This window comes from Xyrauchen texanus, chromosome 43 (genome assembly GCF_025860055.1).
Source record: "Xyrauchen texanus isolate HMW12.3.18 chromosome 43, RBS_HiC_50CHRs, whole genome shotgun sequence".
Lineage (NCBI taxonomy): Eukaryota > Metazoa > Chordata > Actinopteri > Cypriniformes > Catostomidae > Xyrauchen > Xyrauchen texanus.
In genome coordinates this window covers 17,468,765-17,488,996 of record NC_068318.1, presented here as the reverse complement: position 1 = coordinate 17,488,996, position 20,232 = coordinate 17,468,765, and the positions used below count along the sequence as shown (strand labels likewise).

General features: G+C 39.0%; 1 protein-coding gene across 3 annotated transcripts; it reads left to right on the top strand.

Moving 5' to 3' along the window:
• The first annotated feature begins 1,023 nt into the window (after positions 1–1,023).
• On the top strand, positions 1,024–19,790 carry LOC127635446 (inositol polyphosphate 5-phosphatase K-like). Of its 3 annotated transcripts, XM_052115508.1 has the most exons (14): positions 1,024–1,161; positions 2,204–2,258; positions 5,368–5,472; positions 5,666–5,774; positions 6,956–7,072; positions 7,255–7,430; positions 7,550–7,661; positions 9,962–10,071; positions 10,219–10,245; positions 11,927–12,134; positions 15,998–16,135; positions 16,242–16,325; positions 16,458–16,562; positions 18,536–19,790. In XM_052115508.1, the coding sequence occupies exons 2-14, from the start codon at positions 2,212–2,214 to the stop codon at positions 18,602–18,604; spliced, it is 1,407 nt and encodes a 468-aa protein (XP_051971468.1). In that variant the 5' UTR covers positions 1,024–1,161; positions 2,204–2,211; the 3' UTR covers positions 18,605–19,790. The 3 variants fall into 3 exon arrangements, with proteins under 3 accessions (XP_051971468.1, XP_051971466.1, XP_051971467.1); XM_052115506.1 differs by lacking the exons at positions 1,024–1,161; positions 2,204–2,258 and adding an exon at positions 3,936–4,653; XM_052115507.1 differs by lacking the exons at positions 1,024–1,161; positions 2,204–2,258; positions 10,219–10,245 and adding an exon at positions 3,936–4,653.
• Positions 19,791–20,232: the final 442 nt, after the last annotated feature.

Genomic DNA, 20,232 nt, shown 5'->3' with positions numbered 1-20,232 from the left:
ACTTCAACCAATATTGAGTGAACAGTTTATGTTGTTACTGAAACCATTCAATGACCCCACTATATAAGGACACTCCCATGAACACAGTCAACGGCAGGGTTCACTGCTAAACCTCCTCTCAGCCTAATCAGAATTTGAATGGATAAAGGCGGTTTAAACTAAACCCTACTTATGAGGCCTCCAGAAAGGGGGATGTGTTTGATTCAAACCATTTGGGTTGAATTTGAACAATAATAGCTCACATATGTGATATGTTTAATTATTACTTATTGATTTAATTACACATTTTTAAATCATTTATTGTGGTCATTAAAGTTGTTTAATAATTCAGTAATTAAAAGAAATATGAAGGGAAATTTTCCAGCTTTGATATCCTTAACAAAAGCAAAGAACTGTGAGATTTTGGAAAGTAACTTTACCATTATTCTTTGGTAGATCAGCTTGACTCCAAGACTCCTATGTTTTAAATCAAAGAATCTTCATGGCAGAACTTATTTATTCTTTGCACTGGCAACAAATAAAGATGGTTTATAAACTACCATTCCCCTTTCCTAAAATTATTGTAGCAGTATTAGGCAATGCATCACCTTTATAGTAGTGTCCAAAAACATGGTATTGCCTTGTCTTTTATATGGTATAGGTTTGAAAGGTAATGCCATGCCATGCCATTCCATTCCATTCCATTCCATTTTTTTTTTTTTTTTTTGTTTTTGGAAGAGGCTCTTTATATATTGTCTATGAAATTAATTAATTTAAATTGGACCAAATGTCCATGCAGATAATGCATAAATTAGGACAGAGAGTATAAATCCCCATAGTGCTTAAATCTGTTGTTCTCATTAATGTCACTGCATGTAAACCATCAACAGAGAGTACTCTGTTTCATGCACTAATCAACGGGATTGCGGTATATAACGAATAGTTTGGACACAGTCGAGTCTTTCATAACCGTATAAGTTTTGCAATACCTTATAAGTGTTTATATGATGAAACAGTAAAGCACTGTGGCTTTAAGAGGTTTCTGTGAATTGGCAGGGCTGTGAGGAAGTGGAGGGGAGTAAACACAAACCCGTACCCTCACAGTGAGCAATCGCACCTGTTCAGTACGGAATACATCATTTAAGGCACCTGCAGAATCTCCACTGAAACCGCGGCTGAAAGGTAAACGCGTGTGATGTTTTCATTTGAACTTTGCGATCAGAGTTACTCACGGGGAGAATTTGATTTGGGAAGCTTAATTGAAAGTGTAATTTCACTTTCGTTGCTGTAACTTTAATACTATACTACTACTACTACTACTACTATAGTAAAAAGATTAGTCAAGGTGTGCTATATCTAATGCATCTTTTAACCCTATAAGATGAGATTCCTACATGGGAATCTCATGTCCCATGGGTTCATTTTGTAGCCATATCAACAACGAAGATATTGAAACTTTTTTTCTTTTTTTGTCATATGGAGATCATAGAATCAGTGTTTGGTACTTTTCAAATGTCTTATATGTAGGCCTAAAGATTTTACAAATCAATTGTAAAATATGACTACGTAAAATGACGTTAAAAACGTTAAAAAAAGACGATTTTCTAAACAAAGAGTGAAATATGTATTAACAATAAAAAATGTCTGATGTGTGAAAATTATTTCTATCAATCTGCCACACCAAACTATTTTCACCTATATATATATATATGTACTTGTTAACCAAACTGACAAAATTGTCAGTGAAGAGCATGCTTGAGATGAGTGATGCTTGAAGAAAGCATAAGAAAATACAAGTTAAATGTAACCGTCATTTCCAATCATTCTGTGATTATGCCAAATTATCAAATAAATAAATAAATAAATAAATGATAAAAATAAATAAATTATGTGTATTTAAGATACATAATATTTTAGGTTTGATAGCATTGGCAAGACAAAGCAGTTGACCATTTGTCAAAAATGCTAAAAATGTCATTCCCATCACCATTATGTCCATCATGGAATTCTGCATACAGAATTTGAGCTGGTACTTTCAGAAAAATCACATGATGTTGTCGTTTTTGCTTACCGTCGTTAGTCGTATTATACAAATCTGATAATCTGCAGATTGTTATTTCATTATATTAAAAATCTTTTCAGGAGATGAGTCTGGATTAACTGTTTTAGATCAGATTCATGTGTGATTTACCATATGTGCTTGTTTGTTTGCTTTTGTCTACAGGTGTGAGTATGAGTGCACAAAATGTTCAATCCAGAGGTGGGCATCTGGCTTACAGGTAACATCATCTACAGTATGATCACATTCAATCAAATGCCCATCTCCACTGCAAAATGAGAATAGAAAGAAATAAGATGAGGAGAGAGTGAAAGAAAGAGGTAAATGAGAAGGTTGACTGATCAGAGAGGAGGAGGAATATAATGAGAGGGATTAAATATTTCACCAAAGAATCTGTACTAGCTTCTTAAAATGGGGGATGTTTCTTAAACCTATTAAGATTGAGAAGCATACACTTAGGGAGCTGTAGGGACAAAAACAATCATGGGAACACAAAAGACAAAAATAAAAAACTACCATTGTAGTTCTAATCTGGTGATGTCACCTGTTTAAAAACTCCTTTGATTAAAAATCATTTTTCATTTGGTGTGAAAAATGGTTGGTTAATGTTCTGGCTTGATACATTATTTTGTTATAACATCAAAGGTTTTGAAACAATTGCATTTAATTGTAAAATTACAAACAAATCTGATTAATCTAAACAATTATTTGTTTTCTCGAGAAGTTGTTCACTGGTGATCGAAAAATCAATCTCTCATATAACTGTATATTGCAGCAAACCTAGTCTAATTGAATGAACGTTACTATAATAAATTTTTTGCAAACAACTTTTACATACCGTATTCTATGATTCGTCACTTGGACATGAACCACGACTACTACGGCTGATTATGACTTTTTAAACATGTATTTTTCGCACTATTACTCACACACTGCTATGTTATGATATCGAAACACATTTACTATCATTTGAAAAACAGTACATTTTGACTCTTGTATTACAGACTCACATACATTTACACACTCATTTCAATGTGATTAGCTTCTGCGGGAGCTCACCTGCTAGAGTGTTTGATTTTGGACACTGACGTACGGAGTTCGAGACCAGTCAAACATGCAAGCTGACAAGTGCGACGAAAGTGTCGTAGCGACACAAGATTTTGTGGTTGCTTCAGGAAATGTGCTTTTCATTTCTCATTTTGTTTTTGGACACTTTCAGTTAGGTAAAGGCATTGGTTTTATGGTAAGGATGTCTTGTTTTGTGTCTAACCTCTAATTTGATTTTAAATCACTTTTGATTAGGATAAGGTTCATGTTTTAAGTTAGGGAGGTACGTTTTACTAAATTCACCTTAATAACCTTGTCTGCAACACCACTATTTCACAGGCTTTTGGTGCCCCCCGCTGGACATTTCACTGGGAAACTGCAGCCAAATTTGCAATAACGAACATAATTTTGTTTTGCTAATTTTTTTGTCACTGTCACGTAATGTTCATGAGACCAGGCTGATTGCAGCAAAATGTGGTAAAAAGAGGAAAGAATGCTTAAGGCGTTAGCCTCTCACATATTAATACTGAACCTTTGCCCTATATCTTTAGGAAAATTAATTGTCCATATCTTTTTTCCAGTAGAGTGAAAAAAGAAATACTCATATTGTAGAGGCTAACCCTTCCTGAAACCGGATTAGCATCGGTCAACATTCACTGACGTTGTTCAGTCCTTTAACAATGCACACAGTGATTTGGAGATAGGCCTATTAGCAATTTTCTGCAAATTTTATCCCTGACCTCTCTCACATGGCTCTCCCTTTCCCCAGATTACAGTTCCTTATCCCAAATTCTCTCCAAAACTAATGTCTTTACTCACACTCATCCATTCTGTCACTCCATGCCTGAAGGCAAAGGGACACCATGGCAATCGCTAATAAATCAATATAAGGGTTAGATCCTATTTTGATAACTATTTTGTACTGGCCAAACTGTTTAATTTCTGGAGAATTTCTGCAGGCTTTGTATTTTAACTTTTTAGACGGTCAAAAGAGACTTATGAAGTATTTCTGTGAAGATCTGAGATATTTTGGGACTCTTGGAACAGTCAGGATATCTCTTGATTGAACAAGAAGAAGAAGCTTAACTAAAGGAAGAGAATGATCAGTCTGCTTTCTGTTGGGAATTTTCAAGACAAAAGCATCGGGAGAAAAACCAGCTCTTGGACATCTGAACTAACACTGGATATCTGAACTTTCTTTTGGAGAACAGATTACTTTAATTATATCTCCCAAGTGCATTTGCTTATAACATTTCTATGACAGAAGAAGCTTATTCTATCAGCTGAACTCTTGGTTTCCAAAAATCCAGATTTAGATTATTAGTTATATTGTAGCACAGCAGAAAGAAGATGTCTGACATGTTTGATGTCCCACGTGCGTGCTCAGACAGTATATCCAGCACAGCGTCACTGTCAACTTTACGGCTGATGCTTCGCCAGCGGCTCTCCCAGCTGCTCACCTGTGTGGAAGATCTCAGTTCAGATGATGAAGTCAATGAGGAAGTGTCCCGCACGCTGGACGAAGCCTTCCAGCTCTGTGGAAGATACACCAACAAAGAGTCCTTCAGGTGTCGCAGTACACAAGCATGAAAATCCTGCAAATACGATTTCACTCCTCTAATTAGTCCTATATCTGTTTTTGCTTCATCTGTTGCTGATTGGTTTACTTGTGATGATTATGGTTGATGCATAAGATGTTTGTGATTTGTTTTGTTTGGAACATTTTACATTTTAGGTGCTGTGTTCACCATTTCTTGTAAGTTTTACACAATGTTTAATCACAATTTTACCATCACACTTAATTTTTTAAATGGTCATGCAGTCTATGACATTAATATTTAAAAGGACAAATATGTGTGCATAAGCTTTATAAATGTTCTGGATGCTGTTTAAATGTTTAAATAATTTGACATGGAGTGTCTGGAGTATAACATGTTACACTGCAGCATATCAACATTTCAAAAGTATTTCATGTCAACTACCCTTATGTCAGCATTATTTTTATCATGGGACTCTGTAGTGTTTAAATAGTCATTGACTTAAATAATTTGTAAGTTGAAATGGCCTTTATACCACATTTATAACATAATACCCTTGTAATTACCCGTTTGTAACCTTACACACACACACACACACACACACACACACACACACACACACACACACACACACACACACACACACTTCATAATTTTCCACTATTTTGTGTCACAGGGAAATATCTTGAAAATGTAGTTGATTCAATCTTTCATGTTCTGTTTCTGTTTTCTTCTCTTGTTCAGGCTGCACATGGTCACATGGAATGTTGGTACAGCGGAGCCACCAGCCGATGTGAGTTCATTACTGCAGCTTGACTCGCAGCCGGCCACTGACCTCTATGTTATTGGGTGAGTTGTGGTCACCTAAATCACATGGTCAGGATATTAATGCTCACTAAATTAGTTTTATAATTTAAAATATTTAGAAGAGATTTTGTAACATGTAAGGGTATTAATCAGACTGGATAGCCATTAGTCTGTGATATTCTATTAATTTTTAAGGTTTTCATTCACAATTTGAGAATAAGTGTTTATGTCCCAGTCTACAGGAAGTGAATTCCACTCCGGTGAGGTATATCTCTGATCTCATTGCAGAAGACTCATGGAGTCACCTTCTTATGGATACCCTTGCACCAAAGGGTTACATAAAGGTACACAATCATAACTAAAGGCCAAATGTGTGAAAGAGAGTGTGTGAAAGAGAAGAAGGGTTTTTTCTAAGTTTCCTTACATATGTTTTTATGTAGTCTCAGCCAGTTACAATAGAATAAAATGACTGAGATCACAATGAGCTGTCTTCTCATTAAGCTTGTTAAGCTCCATTGTTCACTTTAGGCCATTGAAAACAGTAGAGGCTTTGTTTTATACCAGCATATTTATGCAATGCAAGCAAAGGTTTCATTTGAGCCCTCCCCATTCTGCCTTTCAAAACAAAAAAAAGGGTTCCCAGTTTCTTTAAAATCATTCCAGGAATTTCCAGAAGCAATCTCATCAAACCCTACATTATGAGTTTGACATATTGCACACTCAGAGTTTGAGATTTTCAATGTGTTTTGTGATTGTGAAACTTAAGAAAAACATACCATTATGCTACTTTTTATTTTAATGCTTGCTATTACCTTTAATAACAAAAAATTAAGTTTCAAATGTAAGTTTGGGAGGAGCATGTTCATATTGGCCTGCCAAGGATATATAAGTGGCTGCTTCCCTCAAACCAGTAATAATGGGGAGTGCTGTTTTTGTGGCTGGCCCACCAGGAAAAGTCCAGGTTCTCTCTATGGCCAAACCGCCCCTGTCTGGGATGGCTTAAAGGTACAATAAGTAAATCATGAGAGCATTTTAATTTTTGAGTGAACTAACCTTTAAGTGCCACAGTGCGACTCTTAAAGTTGACCTTTCAAAACTCAGTCAATGATTGTTGAACATTTTGCATGACACATTTCATGGTCCCATATTTTTTCTAGGTTGTGGAATATTAGAAAAGGATATATTTCTACTTGATTTGACTTATAAAATTGAATTTGGTGTAACTTAATTTGTCAGATTGATTTATTCAGATTATATTACATGGACTTGAATAAAACCAGTTTATTTAGTTGTTACCACATGAAACACATTTTGTGGGTTTCCTGACAGAACAGATTTTTACAGGATTTCTGGGTTTCTTGCTACCTGCTACCTTGTAAAATTGCTCTTGCGTGATGCTGTCTGCAGCACTTCAGGTGGAGTTCAAAGCAGGCGAGGGTGCTTGTGTTGAGAGATGCGTTGAAGTCCAGAAATGAGTCACATGAAATGGCCTTTAACAATCACAATATTTATTTTCTGTCCTCAGGTGACCTCAGTGAGAATGCAGGGTTTGCTGCTGATATTGTTTGCAAAGCAGGTCCACCTCCCCTTCATTAGAGACATCCAAAGTACTTACACCCGCACAGGCCTGTTTGGATACTGGGTACGGGACATCCATTACATCCTGATTACATTTTTACAAACTTTTCATTTTACATCTTTATATTCCATCCATCCATCCATCAATCCATAATTTTACATCTTTATATTTCTTCCATCCATCCATCCATCCATCCATCCATCCATCTATCCTTTAATATACTATTATTTCTTTGCTCTCCACAGGGAAATAAAGGTGGTGTGTCTGTGCGTTTCTCGTTCTATGGTCACATGTTGTGTTTTCTGAACTGTCACCTGGCGGCTCATATGAACTATGCCCTACAACGTATGGATGAGTTTGAATATATACTGGACACACAAGACTTCGATATGTACAACACGCCATATGTGCTTGACCACAAGTCAGTGCGGACTCCTTACTTGGACGCAAACTCATACTACAGTACTATAAATGGGCTAACATTCATCCATCCTCATTTATTATATGAGCCTCAAATTTTACTGTTGTGTTGTCTCACAGGGTGGTCTTCTGGTTTGGTGACCTGAACTTCCGAATTGCTGACCATGGGATGCACTTCCTCCGCTCCTCAATCAACAATAACCGATTTAACCTGTTGTGGAACAAAGATCAGGTCAGGCAAACATCTGCACAAACACACAATCCCACACACTTCTGACAACAGACCATGGCTCTGTACCAAAATCAAGTGAGCTGCCTATCTAGACAGCATGTTTAGGCAATTCAGTTTGTGCAGTGTTCCAAATCGTAGGCAGCAAAATTGTAGGCAACATCGCATCTTCCTTTATGGATAACACTTTCTCAAAATGCATGGGAATTCAGTGAAATTTTCAGGGAAGTCAAGGGTTCCTTGCTGATTATAAATGTAATTTTATTTCTATTTTGTATATATATATATATATATATATATATATATATATATATATTTAAACTCAGTATATAAAGAAACGTCCGCTCACTTTCAACTGCTTTTGTTTTCAGCAAACGTACCATTGTAAAGGGTTTAAACAATGTTTTCCATGCTTGTTCAATGAACCATAAACAATTAATGAACATGCACCTGTGGAACGGACGTTAAGACACTAACAGCTTACAGACGGCAATTAAGATCACAGTAATAAAAACTTAGGACACTAAAGAGACCTTTCTACTGTCTCTGAAAAACACCAAAAGAATGATGCCCAAGGTCACTGCTCATCTGTGTGAACATGCCTTAGGCATGCTGCATGGAGGCATGAGGACAGCAGATGTGGCCATGGCAATCAATGTCCTTACAGTGAGGCAACTAAGACAGCGCTACAGGGAGGCAGAAAGGACAGCTAATCATCCTCGCAGTGGCAGACAACATGTAACAACACCTGCACAGGATCGATATATCCGAATATCACAGCTGCGGGACAGGAACAAGATGGCAACAACAACTGTCCGAGTTACACCAGGAACGCACAATCCCTCCATCAGTGCTCAGACTGTCCACAATAGGCTGAGATAGGCTGGACTGAGGGCGTTTAGGCCTGTTGCAAGGCAGGTCCTTAGCAGACATCACCGGCAACAATGTTGCCTACGGCACAAACCTACCTTCGCTAGACCAGACAGCACTGGCAATTTGATATATATATATATATATATCAGGTAAGATGCAATCAGTAATGTAATCTTGAAGATACATTTTTGGTGGTAATCTAATGCAATTACTTTTGGATTCATTTCAAACTAATTCTGCATGGTTTAATCATTTCAGTGTTGCTTATGTCCACAAACTCTGTAAAATTATCGCAAATGTAAAACTATGAAAGAAATTTTCATATTTTCATCTTTTCCCCATGATGCTTATTGAGGTCTAGTGCCCTCCATCATTGACAGACTCAAATATGTTTGAGTATTTCTTCTACTGGAGTTTCTAAAATAATGGACAGGTTCCGGGGAACACTAACACAAATGAGGTTATACAATTTCTCCATTTTACAAACGCCATCCATGTGTGGTAAGAGATCAAACTAGTTATCTTTGTGAATCAGCGTCACAAAAATGTCTCAAAGTTATCACTACACCAAAATGCATTCATATACATTTGTGAAGCCGACTACAAAACCAATTTAAGAAACTAAAAGTAACTTTACAGCTAATCCAATTGAATATGAAATATATTTCAATGTATTTGTCCAAAGTCATTGCGACACATGTTATATCACACAGAGAGTGATAATTCAAATAATAATTGAAAAAAATATGTTTGAGTAAAAAAGTAACATGTAAGCATACGTACATCCAAATGCTTCTTTAAATTTTACATAGAATCTTTTGCAGTTGACAGGATATTAATACATAGGATAATTGGAAGGCAGAGTTTACAATGCAAAGTGATGTTTTTGCCCTGTGTCTCCTTAAAAATTAAATTATCTAAATTGATCCATTGGTTAAATGCTGAGGTAGACCACTCCATCTTCTCCTGACTTCACCTGGCTAGTAGCGAGTATTAGTTCTGAGTGCAATACACACAACCCTCCCCCTCTCCTCTGAAAACACTTTGAAGGCTTTCTAAATGTATATCAGCAGTGTGTAAAAAATATAAAAGATATAAAAGATCGAAAAAAGAAAATTATTAGGATGATCAATAAATTATTAACAATTTACTGCTGTTGCCTTGTTAATATGTAATCATGTAATCGATAAAAAGTAACTGTAATCTGATTGAGTATTTTAAAATGTAATTTAATCCAATTATGTAATCCATATTACATGTAATCCTTTACTACCCAGCACTGTATATATACATATATACTGTAGTTATTTTCTCATTAGCTTAGCAGTTAAACTCTATTTGAGCACTATGTGTGTTGCTGTGTGTTTTGCTAATTGGTTCTATTCTATTCTATTTTATTCAATTATATTTTACTGTGATCTGATTTTTAGTTGACCATGTTGAAGAAGAATGAACCTATTCTTCAAGAGTTTGAAGAGGGGCCTTTGCAATTCAAACCCACATATAAATTTGACCGCTTCTCTGAGACATATGACACGAGGTACATTTACTTGTTCACACCTACTCAACATAATACACACTGGAGACCTTTTCTTTGCAATGCATGAAAATAGAGATAGTTTCAGATCTCATGAGAACCTAACATTTTTTCTTTTGAGAAATTCATCAGCATTCTTTCTCCACACAGAGCACCGAAGACATGGTTGGGCTTTGCGTAAGATTTGATTAGAAAAATTTGTGTTGCATGGTCATTCTGTCTCCCTCAACCACCATTATTGACAATTCCTTTCACTGAGCACATATGATCACATCCCTGTAAAACACTCCACTCATCTCACTCTGACATACAGGAACATCCTTTCATACACACCCCTCATATGCTCCAGTAAGAATTTTAGCTTACTCAAATGCATTGTGCATTTTTGAACGGTTGGCAATTCTGAGTCTAAGATCAGTGTAGAGAAGTGCCTATTTCAGAAAATTGTATTTTTCCCCCATTTAGCTGTCAGCTTTTTGCAGAATTGTTATAGGGTCAGTGTAATATGTTTCGGAAGTTGTCTTGCTGTGTCTGTAATGGGAGCAGAGTTTGCAGTAGTTAGAATTGACTGAACATGGCTTTGTGCTAAATACTTCTTACTAATAAAACATTGGATAGCTTGCAGCTGTGAGGTCCAACCCAATCCTGTTCTGTGTGTTTGTGTTTTTTATGTCTGTGACAGAAAGGGCTCTTTAGTGTTGCCATTTACAAATTTACAGACCTAGACCAATGCAGAGCAGAGTACAGGTTTCTTTTTCCTGCTCACCTCTCTGTCCTGGTTCCTTATCTCTGTCCTGGTAAAGGGAAGTAGTCCCAAAAAGGTGTGTGTATCTCTGACAGTTTGAATATACCTAATCTACATTCACAAGTTTTCAGCTGGGAAGTCTGAACAAAGACTGCACCAGTAATTTGCAATCATAATTTGCAAATGTATTGCAAGTATTCCAATAAACTTTAGGTTTTTTGATGTTCTTTTGGAGGGAATATGTTTTCTGAAGCGTGTAGGAGATTGTTTATAAATGCACCATCCATCCATCCATCCATCCATCCATCCATCCATCCATCCATCCATCCATCCATCCATCCATCCATCCATCCATCCACAGCATGTCACTACGTGTGTTCATATGTGTAGAATGCATGTTTAACATTAATATGATGTTCTATCTGATAATGGTATGTGTTATTCTGTCTTGTACATGTCCCTTAAAGAAAAACATTTAAATGTGTTTTTTTTTTTTTAACTCATAGATAAGTTTGCATATATTATAATTACACAAATTATCAAAAGTTTAAATCCCCTTGGTTCTTACTATAGTATGTTGCCTTTTTGAGTATCAATGAATGTTTGCACCTTTTCTTATAGTTATATAGTTATCTCAAAGTCTCAAAGTGTCAAAAGCTGGATCTTAACATCATATAGCATAGCCACTGTTGGGAAGAGCTCAAATGTGCAGAAGATGCTGGGAAACCAAACCTTCAAGGTTTTTCTAAAGAACAGTGGACAGTTTCACTGCTCAGGACAAAACATGGACACAAACAGTCATTGATCATCAAGGAAGCAACACGTCATTTTAAGAACCAAGGGGATGCAAACTTTTGAACAGGATAATTTGTCTAAATTCAGTTGTATTGTTTCATGCAGCACATGTATTTTAAATACATACATAAATATAATGAGATAAGGAGTCAGACTAGGCAAGTTTAGCTTGAATGTAGACACATCAATAAGTATGGGGGAGGGACACATCTAGTTTTGAAAAGAAGCAAACCTTTGTGCTTCTCCTTCAAATTTTACATTTACATAAATATGAACTTAAATTCTGCCTTTCCTATTTTTGCATGGGCCATTGATCAGTGGTAAAAAGCGGAAGCCTGCCTGGACGGATCGGATCTTGTGGAGGATAAAGACCAAAGCTTCGGACAGTGAGGATGAGAGTGGGTCAACAACATCATCCGCTGATGATGATGAGTACCCAGTTAAGGTGACGCAAGACATGTACACCTGTGATGTCTCTTACGGGGTCAGTGACCACAAACCCGTCATTGGGACTTTTAATCTGGAGGTAAGAATGATGTGCTCTTCATAAATGTATGCTATACAAATACACCTCACTGTTTTGATGGTGGAAGTTCAGAGAAGTGATTAAAGGAATAGTTCACATTCAGTTCCCCTCATCGTTCTAAACTGGTGTGACTTTCTTTCTTCTCTGGAATACAAAAGAGGGAATTTTTGAAGAATATCCTGGCAGCTCTGTTCTATATAATGAAAGTGAATGGGGATTGGATCTGTCATGCGGCAAAATAAAAAAAGCACCATAAAAGTTTAATGAAAGTGGTCCATATGACTTTTGCGCTATATTCTAAGTGCTAAGTGATGTGAAAAGTACTGGTACTTTGGTACCAAGTCGATACTAAAATAAAAAAGATGTCACGATACCAATGTTTCTACAGTACTGTTAGTAGAGCACTGACAAAAAGAAATTAATTCACCCAAAAATGACAATCCTCATGATTTACTCACTCTCATGCCATCCCAGATGTGTATGACTTTCTTTCTTCTGTTGAATACAAACAAAGATTTTTAAAAGAATATTTCAGCTTTGTAGGTCCACACAATGCAAGTGGATGATAATCAGCATTTTAAGCTACAAAAATGTCAGACAATCATAGTAAAAGTAATCCATTGACTCTTGTGGTTACATTTCTTCTAAAGCAGGGGCGGACTTGGAAGATAAATCAGCCCGGGATTTTACATAGAATCTGGCCCAAAAGTTGTTGAGTGGGATGTCGCTGTCCTTTTCCGCACATCGCTGCCCCCTTCGGCATATCGTGGCACCGCTTTGTGGCCTGTTCTGTTCCGCGGTGGCCCATTTCAGCTTATCTCGGCCCATTCGGCCCATTTTGCAGCCTGCCCACCAGGAAAAGTCCTGGTCCTCCCGATGGCCAGTTTGCCATGGTTCTAAAGCAATATGATTGCTTTGGGTTAGAAATAGATCAATATCAATACTCTCCAATGCGCATCCACGAGGGGACAGAGTTCATGCAGCCTCTCCTCTGACAGAAGTGCCTTGACATGTTCATGCGTGAACTGACGCAATATGAAAGTGCAGTTCCCCTTCTGTCGCTCTCTCCACGTTGTGTCAGAGAAGCGACACTAGGGGTCTCTCTTGAGCGCCGATATTCACCTCTGGGCTATGAAAAAAGGCCAATGAGAGTTGGCAACCAGTATTTGCATGTCCCGCCCCCGGACATACGGGTATTTAAGCGGCGCAAATACGGGAGTTCATTCAGAAAATTTCTTCGAGCCGATGGTCGTGTCTCGCAACTGCTGCGTGTACACACCGAGTTCCTGTTATCCCTCTGCTGCATGCTGTTGGATTCTACGGCGCACAACAGCGGCTTTCTCCTGTTTGCACGGCTGTGCATTCCTGCCCCTGGGTGCATCGACAGTGCAGATTTAAAAACTCTCACGAGTTTTTTCCCTAAAAGATTGATTGTATTTAAAAGAGTAATTTCCTCTAAAAGAGCAAAACACAGTGGCGTTGAACATCCTTTTAAGGACGCGTCTTTATAAAGATGCCCTTCCGCCCCTGTGTTGTTTCTGGATGCGGTAGAGTGCTCTCCGCTTCCGACGGCCACAGGCGCTGTCTCGTGTGTCTGGGGAGCGATCACATCGAGGCTGCATTTGTGGATGGTTCATGTTCTCACTGCGAGAACATGACCATGACAACGTTGCGGTCGCGGCTTGCTTACAACCGTGAGCAAGCCACTCCAGCCGCCCGTGTCGCTCCTTCTTCCCACGGGATTGAGGACGATCGCGGCTGGCGATGGAGGCGATTTGGGGATGGCAGCGGGTGCAGCTCGCCGGTACGCCCCTCGGACCACCCACATCCCGACACGCTCGTTGATTCCCGTCCGTGCTCGAGGTAGCGGTGACTCACCTCACAGCCAGTCGGCCGACCCTCTTGCGATGGAAGCCGATGAGCTCGCCGCGGCATCGGAGGGCGGGTTATCTGATGCTGAGGACTCCCCTGGGCTGCCGCTTTGGGCCTGCACGCCCAGGCTGAGGCCGACGCACAGATGACCGAACATGCTTTCCGGGCAGCCGACAGCGTGGGCTTGGATTGGAACCCTCCATCCTCCCCACAACCATCACGGCTCGACGACTGGTTCCTGGGGTCTGGGCGCCGCTCACAGCCTCGCCCCCCCCAGTCCCGTTTTTCCCGGAAGTGCATGACGAGCTGACGTCTTCGTGGAGAACACCCCTCTCCACTCGTCACATCGCCACAGGCTCGTCCGCCCTCGCAACACCTAACACTTTTGCGAGATTCTACAATCTCCGAGTTGAGTCAGTATTGTCCCGTGTTCTCTCAGGTACCGAGCCCGTAGAACTCGGTGGCACGCCCACGATCTGACCAGGTGAATCACTTGCACCTAGCGCCCTTCCCCCTAACCAGGGGAAACAGTGCGCCTTCATTCCCAGGAGATCTCAGGTTTGGGACACTGGTCGATTCCTCCCTAGCCCTTGTGGGTCGCAGTTCAGTGGAGGAACACGCTGACCCAAGCCACTGCGGGTACCGTAAGCTACCCTGTACTGGTATAGGTGCTCCACAGGTAAGGCCTCCTTCGGACTCCCCCTGTGTGTAACACCACGGTTCTGTCCCCCTCTGGCGAGCTGACTCCCCGTGTTTCCCTTAGGCAGTCATGGCTGCCTCGGCTGCCGTGCTGTATGTTCCCCCCTCTATAGGCTGGATCCACCACCACACCGACTTTTCCACATAGGCCCTAAGCAGGCCTCTGATGGTTTTGCCACTTAAACTTGCCTCCCCTCTCGGGTCTTCTCCACCCTGAATAAGGGCTAAGACCCCCTTCCCTTAATGCGTGTAAGGGCCCCGGCCTAAGTTGCTCTATGCGTGAAACATAGAGAGAAAAGAGGCCCGGCCAGGCTTGGCCCGTTCCCAGGTTGGCGGCCAGCACCTTGTTCCCCTCCAGGGTAACGATAAGGAATCCTGATGGCTTAAATGGGGCATTGGGGAAGGGTACGTTCAGCCTGATACAGTTGGTCGTCCTGCACGTAAGAATACCTGCTCGCTCCTGTATCAGCAGTTCACGTACACGGCTCAGCGCATGGCGCTTTTATAAGTGGACCCCTAGTGTCGCTTCTCTGACACAACGTGGAGAGAGCGACAGAAGGGGAACGTCTAGGTTACGTATGTAACCTCTGTTCCCTGATGGAGGGAACGAGACGTTGTGTCTCCCCTGCCACATCGCTGAGCCGAGCCACTGTTGTGGCCGGACCATTTCCGGCTCCTCAGAAAAATCCTGAATGAACTCCCGTATTTGCGCCGCTTAAATACCCGTATGTCCGGGGGTGGGACATGCAAATACTGGTTGCCAACTCTCATTGGCCTTTTTTCATAGTCCAGAGGTGAATATCGGCGCTCAAGAGAGACCCCTAGTGTTGCTTCTCTGACACAACGTCTCATTCCCTCCATCAGGGAACGGAGGTTACATACGTAACCTAGACGTTTGATTTGTTTACAAGAGAATGTTGTTCACAAGCTTCATTGGTTTTGCATTCATTTGAATATGCTAGCGCATTTACGTCACGTGAGGCAGCATGAGCGATCGGAATTAGCATTAGCATTAGCATTTGGTCCGGAATTATGGTCTGTTCTTCACACAAAGCTATCAAATGGCTTCAGAGGTGATAGGACATAGCACGCAAGTCATATGGGCCACTTTTATGGTAATTTTATGGTGCTTTTTGTCATTTTGTTCCACAGAAGGAGGTGAGTAAATCATTACAGAATTTTCATTTTGTGTGAACTATCCCTTTAAGAGTTTCTTAATCTAGTTTATGAATCTTTGCCTGAAAATTATACTCAAGTTCATTGAATGATGATCGACACTGTTATCCATGTAGATAAGGAAGAAGGTGGAGACCGCTCTGGTAAGACTGACTGCAGAGGGTTGCTGGAGTGCTGATGAAGATGCCTTACTCACCTACACCATCCTGGAGACCTTTGAGTCCTCCACCTGGGATTGGATTGGCCTGTACAAGGTGAAAAAGAGGTTGATGGATGAACAAAAACATAGAAAGAGACAAAAGGAGATCTCTGTCACAGAGCGGATCACTAACTAGAGGTGATTTATATCTCTGTGTGCAGATCGGCTTCAAAAGTGCCTCCGATTACATCACCTTCGCCTGGGTCAAAGATGATGAAGTGGCTGCCAACGGAGAAGTTGTAATGGTATGGTAGACTAATATTGTTTGTGTCGCGAGTGGGTCTCCTCTGATAAAGCATTGCTGATGAGATTACTGTCTCTAAATGAATGATTGTTAATAGTGTTTCAATGATATGAGTATCTGTTTCCTGTTTAAGGTCACTGTAAGTAAGGATGAGCTCCCCCTACTGGCAGGTGAATATGTAGTTGGCTACTACAGCAGCAACATGCGGACCATCATTGCCTTTAGTCCGACTTTCCAGGTGGGTGTAACCTCTTAAGCCTGGAGCAGCCCAGTACAGGGCCCTCTAGAGCTCTTCCATTTTCAGAATTTGCAAATTTGCAATCATATTTAAAACCAGTAAAAGACAAGAAAGATCACACATCCATGTGTCAAATATGTTTGGAAATGTTTTGATTAGCAGAATTTAGCAAATTTGTTTCACTTAGAGACCAGATACATTGAGTATTATTGTGCTAAAGCCACATGCACTGTATAATAAAAAGATAAACAGAATTATTGCCACCTTTTGGTTTATTCTAATAAGCATGATATAGAAAATGGCGTATCACAACTTACAGCAGACAGCCCTGAAACAAACAAGCCCACTCTCAAAATAATAGTGTACATCCTGAAATATGTACATCCTGATATATTTCTTAAAGAGTGTCATTGTGGATGTTTATGGAGGAGATGCTTCAATGTGCTGAATAATCTGCTTTTGTGAGGAAACAGTTCATCACTTAATGAACTGACTGCCTTTCCTCTACTCTAATCTTTATTATGATTTACACTAAACAATCCTTTTGGAATGAACTATTTGTGGAGCTTAATATGAAAAATGTACGTTTTATAAGATAAGACATGGACAATTTTGAGACAGGTAAGTGTCACTCTACAGCCCTCCCCCTTCATTTGTAAGGTACCCGGAAACTGTGAATTTCTGTTGTAAAACACACTAGTTGACCTAGTTGCTACACCCCCCCTAATGTTGACATGTTAGAGAACAACACCAAAGTTTATTTGATGACCTTCCATACTTGCTGTCTAAAGGTCTAATGTAAAGCATAAATAGTAACTGAAAAGTTTATTATCAGTGCTCATTGTGTTTTTTTAGTTCTAAGCTCTTACATTTGTGTGTGCCAGTTAGGCATGAAATTCAAAAAATGCGTGTAGGGCTTTAAACAACATGATCGCACAGTTGCTACCAACTGTTACAGTACCATGAAATGTACCCCATTCTGCAGAGTTACTGACTCTTCACCATCCCCTATCAGACATTTTTGCATCAAATCAAATATTCTTACCTTTTCTTTTAGCACAACCGAACAAATATATGGGTTCTGGTCACAGGAAGTAACCAAGTTCACATAATCAATAACGAGCGTGATTCGGAAATTGCATTTTCCCTATTATATCAAATTTTTACTCCTCTGATAGTTATGTTTATAGATGGGTTTTGGGTTAGGGCATATGTTTAATAAAATAGGCATTCCTGTTGACTGTATTTGGGGCCACTTTGTGGACATTTCTCCCGAAAACTGGAGCTCACACAAGACCATTCGTCCAACTACACTTCCAGTGACCACAATCTCCAAAACTATGTCCTCTAAATCCTCTAAAATAAGATTACATTTCAAAAACATATTCCAAATCTGCAATATAATCTGACATCAATGGTATCATAATTTAGCTTAAATTATGCAAAAAAGTGTGATCCAGTTAATGTGCATAGCCTACACATACTCAATATATACTGATATCTATATATCAAATATCAATTTATCTATCGATTGGGGTTTTTAACTGAAATATGCCTTTGCTCTGCTGGAGTCTGTCTCCTCTTCCTTATACTTACTCTGGTTTTTAAACACGCACGCACGCACGCACACACACACACGTTGGTGCAGCTATCCTTATAAGGACTCTCCATAGGCATAATGATTTTATACTTTACAAACTATAGATGATATCCCCAAACACTAGCCCTAAACCTCACAAAAAACCTTCTGCATTTTTACATTTAAAAAAAAAACAAAACAAAAAAAGCTATTTTTAAACAATTTGAATAATGGACACTAAAAATGTCCTCATAAACCATATTTATAGCATAAGACCCTTGTAATTACCAGTTTGTAACCTAAAAAAAATTCCTCAAAACCACCCAAACCTATTAGTTTATACATTAATTTATACTGTATCTTGTGACTCACCTGCTGTGTCTGATTGCTCCAGATTCTAGAGTCCAAACGGGCCGTAATGGAAGGTCTGATTCCCGAGAACATCAACGGACATGAGAAGTAACAGGAATCTTTGCTAACCTGCTGTGCAAGTGCTCAACCAACCATTACAGAAGAGATCTGATCTAGGGTCAGTTTTCTCCCTGTGTAAACTGACTTTGTTCAGTATGGTTTTAAAAGGTCAAATTCATTCTGAAACACCTGTCTGATATAATGAGTGTAAATCTCAGGCTTTAATATTTCCCAAACCACAGTTAAGTCACTGAACATACCGCCACCTCTCTGTGCCTGTCCTCAAAAGTTTGAACTCTTGAACTCTCTGAATCTGTTGTAAACTCTTGTAAACACACTGAACACATTTCACTGTACCAATGGGTCTTGTAATACCTGCACCTGCCACTAGAGGGACATCTATTAAAAAACAAATAATAAAGAAAATGACAGAGGTAAATGATTCTAAACACAATTTGATCTGCATAATACCTGGTAAGAGATTGCCAAAGTAAGTCTAATTAGTCTGTTAAGTGTCTCCATACAAGAATAGGCATTTATCTATGGCAGAAATTGTGTGAATGTCAGTTAGTTGTACAAGAGTACACTTTGATGTAAACATTATAGTTTGGTTAATATGCTCCACTGACTCATATCCATTACAAAAAGGTAGAAAAGACATAAATGCTGTTACCTCTGTTTTACTTGATAAAGATGAAGTTCACGTGACTGCTCGATGTTGTCCTTGAAGCAGCAATAACCTCAACTTATGACACCTCTGTTATAATGTTCTAAATGACCTCTTGAAAAATAAGATTTTGATTTTCTACCAATTGTATCCTACATTATATCTTAAATGTATGAATTTTACATTTACTTTCAATCTTAAAGAGTTACTTCTTCTGTTACTTATTTCATAGTTTCCCATTGGTGCTGTGAGCAGAACTTGCATTATATATTTTGTGTCTTTAACTCTCAGTGCCTGTGTGTGTGTGTCTTATGTCAGCAAGAGTTACTTTATCTTCTTATTGACAACATTTCCATTTGTTTCCTGCACCAAAAACCTTGAGTATTCTTCAAAAATCTCCTTCTGTATGAACATATCACTTCTTAACTTTCTCCTTATAAGTAGTGTAACTGTATTCTCGGAAGTGTAACAAGATGAATCAAACCCTCATGATTTACATTAAATGTAATAAAATATATTTCTATAGTCAAGCAAATGAACACATGAATTTTGATTTATTTTTTTTATTTAAACTGGATATAAGTGTGTGTTTAATGTTAAATTGGGTTGGATTAATTGTAAATGCATATCAGGCATTTTTGTTTACAAAATAATTTTCATTGAATTAATTACATTGCTGACACCATTAATTGTGACATCTTTTGAGATGTGGAATTTTTTTTCACTTCCAACAAATTTCTTTCTCCACAGTGAAATAATATCTTCAATATCACTGTCAGTACTATTGCTCAGCTTAGAGATCTCATAGGTTTCTGTACTTTACTTCAGGGGGTGCTGTTTACCTGCTTTTCACTTGATTATAATGAACCCAAAGTCTGTAATTCACACATGCATATATATATGCACAATAACAGACTATATCATCACCCAGCTGTGTACAGTACTCAGCACTGGAGATACTGTGTGGGTTTACCTCTAGGAGCATTTTATGTTAATTAAAGCTATAAATCAGT